The sequence below is a fragment of the Hemiscyllium ocellatum genome, chromosome X, assembly GCF_020745735.1.
Source record: "Hemiscyllium ocellatum isolate sHemOce1 chromosome X, sHemOce1.pat.X.cur, whole genome shotgun sequence".
Classification (NCBI taxonomy): domain Eukaryota; kingdom Metazoa; phylum Chordata; class Chondrichthyes; order Orectolobiformes; family Hemiscylliidae; genus Hemiscyllium; species Hemiscyllium ocellatum.
In genome coordinates, this window is record NC_083453.1 from 13,335,929 (window position 1) to 13,345,512 (window position 9,584).

General features: G+C 37.3%; 1 protein-coding gene across 1 annotated transcript; it reads right to left on the bottom strand.

Moving 5' to 3' along the window:
• Positions 1-2,516: 2,516 nt before the first annotated feature.
• On the bottom strand, positions 2,517-9,339 carry LOC132805775 (zinc finger CCCH domain-containing protein 10-like). Its single transcript, XM_060821019.1, has 4 exons — positions 9,281-9,339; positions 7,637-7,715; positions 5,294-5,400; positions 2,517-3,860 (listed from the first exon to the last, which is right to left on the bottom strand). Exon 4 carries the CDS (start codon positions 3,824-3,826, stop codon positions 2,987-2,989), a length of 840 nt encoding a protein of 279 aa, XP_060677002.1. The 5' UTR covers positions 3,827-3,860; positions 5,294-5,400; positions 7,637-7,715; positions 9,281-9,339; the 3' UTR covers positions 2,517-2,986.
• Between the last annotated feature and the right edge of the window lie 245 nt (positions 9,340-9,584).

The window sequence follows — 9,584 nt, forward strand, 5'->3', positions numbered from 1 at the left end:
CCAATTCTCCAAGAGTAATTCTGGATGAGCTAAACACTAAGTCTATCCTCCTGTGATCTGCAGAGTGCAAAAATAAAGACAATGTACTTTATATATGAAAAATTACTTTATTGTTATACACTCACTAATAGGTTTTCTGAAATTTCTACTTTAAAAAGGTGCACAATTCTGCATTAAATGATGAAAGAAGTTCCCCAGTTTTGTGTTCATGTTGGGGTTAATAAGTGGCATACAACAACATTAAAATGGTCTCATTTTTAGGATGGTAAAATTTCAAAGTAGAATCTCTCCACATTGGAGATTTAAACAAAGTATTTTGAACCTGAAGATTTTCAGGAAAAAAATTAACCTTGACAAAAAAAGTGATCAAACTGAAAAGCACTTCTACCGTATTTACTAATCAGTATAAATAGTATCACAATTATATATAGTGGAGCATTAAATCTTTAGCCACAAAATAAAGGCATGAAGGTAACAATTAACAATTTTATTGCCTTTTAAATCCAGATTAATCATCATCTGCAGCATCTGTTATTCTACTAACCATATCAGATAACTAAAATTCAAAAACATTTAAAACAATGCTTTCAAGAAAATGATTTTTAAATTTTTAAAAAAATGGAACTCATAAGCATGGCTCAACTATTATAATTCAGATATACGTGTTCAACATTTAATCATGATATTATGGAGGTCCTGTTTTTTAAAAAAAAATGTACATAAAAGCACATTTGGCTAAGTGCCTAATCCCATAGACTGAACTCTTTTTGGGTGAAACTAATACAATCTAACATGGTATAAAATTTCAAGCTTTGGAACTAATAAGACCAAGAACCACAAGTGAAAAGTGAAATACTATTTTTGAAACTATGCCACAAACAAAGGTTGCAATAATTGAATATCTCAGCCTTTTTCTCACTAAACATCTGAAGTCTAACAGTTGTCCTGTAACTGCTTTATGAAGCGAACCCTAACGAAGTTCCAGGACACCTAGGGTATACCGATGGCCATACAATCTTAGCATCTGTTAATGATGTAAAATGTTCCTGGAGAGCCAACAGCCATTATGGTATAATCATGAGATATTTTGGATCAGATAGTCTTTAAATTCAAGAGTTTGGTCAGGTTTCCTTGGCTGAAAACGGATTTATAGTGTTATGCCCAAATATTTATAGGCAAACAACTAAGCTCATGCAGCAAGTTCATACTCGATTGCATTAGGAGACAGAAAGATAGAATTTCAGCATACTGGTGTTAAAATGCATTAGATTGAATACATGTGACATTCAAAACAGCTAAAGGCATCTACAGAATGTTTCAGTACTGAAAGTGTACATCTCAAGCAATGGTATTATGCGCCTTCTTGCGCACAAATTCTGCTCCGACTCCAATCTGGCATTTCTTTATTATGTGGCCAAGAGATTAGTCAGCACAACAAAACTGGAAGATAGATACCATCATGGGTTGATCCAATATTTGGTGGCAGTCAAATTGTTGATATCAGCTACCATTTTATGAAACATTGTATTCCAAGTACAGTGTCTACAATATTACAGCAACTGAATAAAAATATCAAATTTCAATTACACAGGCTCCTTCACAATTATAATCTTAGAACTGTAAACTCTCATGCCTTTTTGGAAGGGGATGGAAAGGAATTACATAATAATCTGATACCTACATAATTATTGATATCCAATGTGACTATTACCAAGTTTTACAGCAGTTTATCTCATTCCAAGCGCAAAAGCGCGAGTGTGAGAGAAAGAGCATGTGAGAGCACACTCACGTTGGGGGCCAGAAGGGGCAAGGCAGGAGGGGGAAGGAGACTAGCAGAAAGTCTTGTGGGGGGGCGGGGCAGCAAGGGGGGCCAGAAAGAGGTTGGGGGGGATGGAGAAGAGAGGGAGGGAGGAAGCGAGGTGAATGGCATGATGTGTTGCACAGTGGATGTAATCTGTTGGGGTGATGGGGTCGTGGGGGTGAGCTGTATAGGGGAACTGCAGGAAGCAGCACAGTGAAGACCCTCTAAATCTTTCAAGGGTGTAAAAGGAAATTCGGCTTGTCAAAGATGTTCAGATTGCTAAAAAGTCAAAATGGGCATACATATACATACTGCATTGTCGATTCAGAAAAGATCATTGTGGGCAACATCCGAATCAATTTTAATTCTTTTTTTTCCCATTACATGCTCGCCACAGTTTGATTTTCAAGGCACCAAAGATCTGGGGTGTGAGAAAGTATAACAGCTCTATTGTGTCATTAGATTTCAGAGTGTTGATGTGACTGATATTGTAACATTGTCAGAGTTTCTTGCAATAATTTACATTATTGTTTCACTTGTTAGGTGCTGTTCCAGCTCATACGCTTAAAGGGTTTTGGAACTCAGTTGTCGGTGCACTGGAGTCTAATTCCAAAGACAACATAGCTACCATTCTAAGTCCAAATAGGTTGTAACCCAAAGTCACCACTAAATGTCTGTGATGACACTCACACAGAGTGCAGCCTTGAAATTAACCTGTTGTGTTACACATTGCTTTTTGCACCAAATGGTGTTAAAACAAGCTGCATTTCAATTAATTTTGCCAAAGATTTGCTGCTCCTATGATGCTGACATATTTTAGCAAGTATCAGTATTTGCCCTTCAGCTGTTCTTTCAAGTAACAGCTTTTCCCACAGTACAGCTTCAATTAGCAACTGCAACCAGGAAAAAGTAACCCAGCTAAAATCCATAGGTGGCTCCCACATGGCCTTTTAAAATTGTCAAGAAGCTTGATATGTTCCTTGATTGGACACGCTGAAGCAATAAACAGTTTTAGGTCTTGAATGATATTCCACATCCCGCACCCCACGCCCCATCCCAACCCAATGTCACAGGAAGCAGAGTCGAATGCATTTAGGATCACTGCTGAGATGTTAAGAATATTGGAAATGAGCTCATCCAGAACTACAGGACTAATTTTTAGATTTACAATTTTTGGAAGTAATTTTACTCCCAAAGTCCCCTTGTTTTAAGTCCTGGGGAAGTGCAGTGGCCAAATCTCCCAGCCGTTGTTGTGGGCAAGGAATTCACCATTGCTGCCTTTATTTGGTTGCGGAGAAATGCATTCTGCTCCAAAAGAACCTCATTGTTACCCATCAAATTTGACACCTGCTTTTTCAGCTCCTCATTCCGGTTTCGCAGCATAAGATTCTCCTCTTCCAGATATCCTGAATCAACCGACCGGCGACTTGAGAGATCATATTCATACACTTCAAACTCAAAACCTTCCAACTTTCTCCTCTTCAAACGGTGGTCATACTCATAGCAAGTGATACCACTATCCTTATCCGATCGTTCATATCTACGCAATGGCTGAGAAAGTGGGGTGTCCCGTGTCAGTCTGATATCATGTTCTGCATTGTCACGCTTGAAGTGCCGGAATCTACATTTTGAGCCTCTTTGACAATCACCTTTTAGGTAATCTCGGCATACTGGAATCTCACCTTTATCCGCAGGCAGATCAGAAACTGACAGACCGTAGGTTTCAGCCACCTTGGAGCGCAAGTGCAGAGGAAGCTCCCCTGTTTTTTTGTAGTATTCCTCATCCTCTGCTGTACCGTGTATGAATGTGCACTTTGCACGGGTACAAACATTATTCATAAAGTAATGACAGAAGACAAACTCATTCTTTTTCACACCTAAATCATGTACCTCATTTATGTCCGGGTGCAGGTATTTGCAGGTCTTGCCGCGATAGCAGACATTGCGCAGGTAGTCCCGGCAAACGTCTTCTGTGCTCTGGCCAGCCCCGTCTTTGCCATTGTTAACAACATTATTGTCTGCCATTTTACCGATTATTTCTGCGCTGCTCAACAAACAACTGCAAAAGAAGAATGAATCATGTCAGAGAAAAGGACTGACCACAAAGTGTGGTTCATTTTTGCTCCCCACCGCCCCAAGTCAAGAATAAAAATCAATGCAAAGATGATTTAGTTCAAGATCAGCTGGAATGCTTATACCAAGTGTGTGACAAATTTCCCAAACTGTAAGCACTCTTTTCATGTTTATTAGCCGCCTCATTTTATAAAAGCAGTCACATTAAGAAAAGTGTTTGCACAATTTTTCAATAAAGCCAATTTTAGCCATTTTGTATTGCGCCAAAATTGTTTCATTGGAGTGAGAGTTCACTTTCCAGCTGTTGGTAAGTGTATTGAACAGTAGGCTCTTGAATTTGACATACAAAAACTACAGCAAAAATGCACATGGTGATATTCACAACTATTTTAAACTTTGGATTATTTGCCCTCAACTGCCTGAAACAAAAACCAATGAATCTTGTTCTGAGCCAAATGCCATTCTATTGGAACTTGATTCCCTCTTTCCAATTGGATGCAGAGATCCAGGAGACAGAAGTTAATTAAGATTTAAGTACACAACTTTGATTGGATTAGATGGAAAATAATTCAAGTAGGAATCATAAAAATAGCACACTAAGGGAAAATGTGGACAAAGAAGGAGCTTTAAGTCAAAGACAGGCCAAGAAGATTTTGCTTAATTTTTTTGTTAAATCATTTCAGAATTTTTTTTTTTACACGTTAATAAACAACTGCCATTTCACTAGCTTTATCTTGTAATTTTTCAACACCATAATATACAGATTGAAGATATAGAAAGATGGTGTTAACCGAGAGAGCCTCAGATTTTCCCAGGATAGGAGAATATTTTGGAAAAAAAAGCACTATTCTATAAACTATAAATTGCACAATACTCTATTTATATGCATATATTTTGAACGGCTCCACCAACCAATGTTCTCGAGTTGAGGATCAAGCTAACATACTATTTTATTAGCAGTATCAATACTACCTTTCAATGGATAAGGTAAAAGGTGTTCTTAAGAAATACTGGAAAGATTCAAGGTTACCCTAAAAGCAGGTCACAGCATAGAACCTTGAGAAAGCAAACTATTAACAGGAATATGCAGCCAAGACAGAAACTTGTTGGCAAAATGCAAAATTATCATGGAACTTCTTGAACGAAGCTATCTAATTCTAGACTATTTTGAAAAACCTGATTTTAGGGAGAAAACAGGAACAGGGTACAGAGTTGGATGATCAGCCATGATCATATTAACTGGTGGAGCAGGTTCAAAGGGCCAAATGGCTGATGCCTGCTCCTATTTTCCAAGCTTCTAGATCAATACTCTTTTGCCTTTCACCCGCCCCATGCACCATTTCCTGATAGAGGAGGAAACTTTCATACTTTTCTGAAGGAAAACACCTCAAGAAACATGGGACAAAATTCATTACTTACTGTTTCTTTGTGCAATGTATGGCATTATATTTCACCTTCAGCACACCACCTCCATCTCAACTTCAAGGTTATGTCTTGCATGACTGTCGTGAGGCAGTGTATCATAGCTGAAAGTTAATGCACTGCGTCATTCAGTTATGGGGAGCCACAGCAAATGTGATGACAACTTTCAAACTTCTATTTAACCTTGGGTCTTCGTCTGACAATCAACAATACGTTTACCATTTCTGGTGGTTTATTCCAGCCAAAAAAAACTACTTAATCAAATTATGTTGCCTCATATCCATTGTAACTTTATTACCAGGTTCTTAAAACTCGTGGCCCGAATCAGAAATGCCCAAGACTGGGATAACAGCAAGAGATGTTGAATGCTTTTTACAGGTGCACATTTTGATGCAACTGCTTTTCAAGTTGAAAAGTTGACTTTTCTAATAGTTCTCAACTGAAACAATGGCACAGTCATTCTCACAATATGGCAAAATATATTAAGTATTACAATATAGATAGAAGCAACAATATTCCCCTGTAAGCTAGATAGTAAAATAATTCTTCAAATTGTGATACAACATCCTCAAGAGAATGGATTGGCATTTAGTGCTCTCAGGATTTCATAAGGTGCTTTATAGCTGATGAATTGTTTTTGAAACGCAGTCACCATTGTTTTGTAGGCAAACACTGCAGCCCCTTTGCGCATAGCAGAGCTTCACAATAATTAAGATAAATGGCAAGCTAATGTGTTTTTTACAATGCTCAATGAGGGATATATATTGCCCACATCACTAGGATAATGCCCGTGCTCCTCAGGTCCAGCACATAGCATGATTTTATCATCTGCAGTGCCACAAACAAAAGTAGTGAAATAATACAAGACCAAGTTTCTCAAATTATAAGACAACACTTTTGTGAAGCATTCCCAGGAACAGCACATCTTATGATGCATTTAGTGGTAATTGAACACAAACAAGTGGATAACATTTATGGGGAGTATTCACATTTAAAGACTTGGTTCACTGCACATTAAATTCATGGGAAAACTTCACAACATCCTAGTCTAAGGAAGCAAAGGTTCAAGAATCAGTTTGACTATCTTCAACCTGCACTTTGTTAATATGCTCTCTATTCAACACCAGAGGCATAAATGTTGAGTGATCTGATCAGATACTTAATTACTCACTCAGAAATAAGAAACAGTAAAATTGTCATGAGGCAATGCAACCACTGACAACAGTGAAGTACTGTTTTTATTTTGCCAGTAACTAGTGGATTAGCAAATATATTTATAGAGGAACTGTTTCTCATAGCTGCCAGAGTATTACTACAATTATTCTCTTTTGGCACGTGACTAGTAATATCTGGAATTGGCAGATTTTGCTCATAGCCACAACAATGCCAGCTATTCGCCAGGAATAACGCATTTTTTTGCGCATGACTGGTGCTATCCAGAACAGGGGCTAATTGTGCTTGGAGCTACTGACAACAATTTATTAATTACTTGCCAGGATAGCGCTAAACTCATTTTTTGTTTGCGCATAACTGGTTTATCAGAACTGGCACTGGTTTTGCTTACAGCCGCTAGCACAGACCTGTTAGTTGTTTGCCACAAAGGCAAAGGCATTGCTTCCAGTTTAAAAAGCAGTATGACGATGAAATAAAAGCCTTAAAAATTCAGCACGATGTAAATATTCTGAAAGGCCCCTCCAAAGTTTCATACTAAAGTCCGAAAATACTTCATTCTACACTTGATTCATATTTAAAGCCAGCATCCATTTTTTTTCCTTGAAGCGATTTGGCTACCAATGCTCAAATGTTGCAAGACACATCATACAGCAAATTAAAGAAAGCACAGAATAGCGCCAGTTGGTGGGGAGGGTAGTTTCTAAAAACTTTGGAGCCAGGCTTTAGGCTATTCATAAGAAGAATCTTAAGGAACCCTACTAACACTCTTAAAAGCAGTGAAGAAGGCAGCGAACAACAGCAGAGAGTCTGGCTTTTATTAAATGGACTTTCCTCCATTTGCTATGTTAGTTCAAACGTTTGGCATGACTGCAAGCATGAATTCAAATCACACTGCATATAGTTTTGACAATTAAAGCACAGACTGATTTTTATCAAATGGATGCCAAACAATGTGTCTATAGATTTAATAGACTGCTTAGAAGGTTGCGATTAAACACCAATACACAATCCAACATTTGCATTTATTGTTCACTTGTATTGTACAAACTATATTTTAACAAAAGTTACTTCAGATTGAACCAAAATCTTAACTCTGAGATCATTACTCAGTGCCTATTACAGCAACAAGTATGGCTTTTGGTTTAAATAATACTGAAAGGAACCCACCAGAGTCCATGAAGACAAAGTCCCTTATCTTTTTATGGAAGGCAAAAAGCTCCAACTGGCCATAAAAGGATCAGGTGTACTGAGAGAAAAACAAGAGCAGAATTATTTGAAGCTGCTGACTTTTCAGGTCACCAAAGCTGGAAAGTAATTTGTCTCAGGGTATTCAAAACATGGAATATTTCAGCTGAAATTCCTGTCATACATTTGTGTAACGCTTCATGGGTTATGCAAGTAGAAATCATGCACAAGTGGAAAGTCTGTACTATTATTTTTATTAAATCTATAGGTGTGCAAGTCAAAAATTAACAATGCAATTAAAGCCTACTGAAAGTCTTAACTTACTGGGCATATTAGTATTTCTGATACAGAAATAAAAGTACATGCACCTCCAAGTTTGCCAAAGAGCTAATAAAAATCCATCACTAACTTAGAGTTCCATCAAGTCTGCACCCTTGTTTCTCTCAAGTTACCTAGTCGAAGCCTACTTTCTTGCCCATTCTCCACGCCCTTTAATATCTCAGCTTGTTGAATTACATTCAACTCCCTGCACCTTCTCATTTTTTTTTCCAAACAACAATCTTGAGTTTCTTTTAAAATAATGTACTGTTTCAGAAAGAGGACTCAATAAACATCACACTGAAGTTTTTTCAACACTCTGCCCCAAATTTCTGAGATTATCTTGAATTTGCACAGTATTATCATCAAACTCTTAGTGACAGGCACCCACCCCATGAAAAATGTCTCTCAAGTCTCTCATAATAACCACATCTTCTCATCCCTGGTATATTGAACCCATGTTACACCTATTTTCATAAACGTCTTATAAATGGTATAGCCAAGGAAATCTTAAGAATGATCCAACTGTAGTTTGACTGAGGTCCTTTACAAGTTCAAGTTCACTTTCTGACTGTTGGAAGATTTAGATTTTGAAAAATAAAAAAAAATCAAGGATTCGGTTTGGTATTGTTAACTGCCTTAATCACTTCAATTTCTACATTCAATGATTTGTGTCTCTACACATCAAACTTCTGTTACTGCTGTTGAAGTTTCTCTCCTTACAGCATACTTACTTTCTCTTTCCTTATTTTCAAAATATACTACTTCTACACTGAACTGCATCTGCTACTGCATCTATCCTTTAGTCCAAGTCCTCTTATATTCTTTTATTCTTGTATTCCTCGGTTGCCAAGGAGATAAAACTGGGGAAAGTCTACGTTTCAAACAGGCCCATTATTTAAAGGTACAAAGCACTTAGGACAAGAGAATACTTCTGAAATTTAGTCCCAAGACAGTGTTGAAATTTAAAAATGAATGGTGACATTAAAGCTTGCAGCATGAGTACTACTAAGCACAACTAGCATATTTATAAAACTACAAACCACAACTTCTTTCCAAAAAAAAAATACATTCACTCAAATCATGCTTGGCTTTTAATAAAAGTGCAAACAAAATTTCTAAACAATTTTGAGAACTTTTAAGACTCACCTGTTGCCAGTATTCCTCATTCTGTGCCAGCTAGGCAAACCAAAATCAAAAGGCAAGGTGACAAGTATAAATCAAAATAAAAAGGTTGAATAAGACACAAGCATATGTACCTCTTAGTGACTTGAATAGAGCCACAAAACTGAAAAAAAATCTACTTACTTCTTTATTACAGAGTTTGGAGAACTGCTCTGGAGATGCTCCATTGAACCTAATTTTCATAGTAATAAAAAAGGCATGTTATACCACCTAAGTGTGTAGCATAGGAGTTAATAATTCATTTGAAGCAAGATAACACAATCCAGAATAATCAAAGAAATAACATTACCTACATCGTAAGGTGTTTCGTATTCTTCAAATAAAAGTATCCTTCATATACCTCAAGAGAGAGCCCACGTTACCTACATGGACACAATCCCTTCAGGTGTTTCACTTTGATGTTGCTGCTCATGAGCTTTTTCCCATC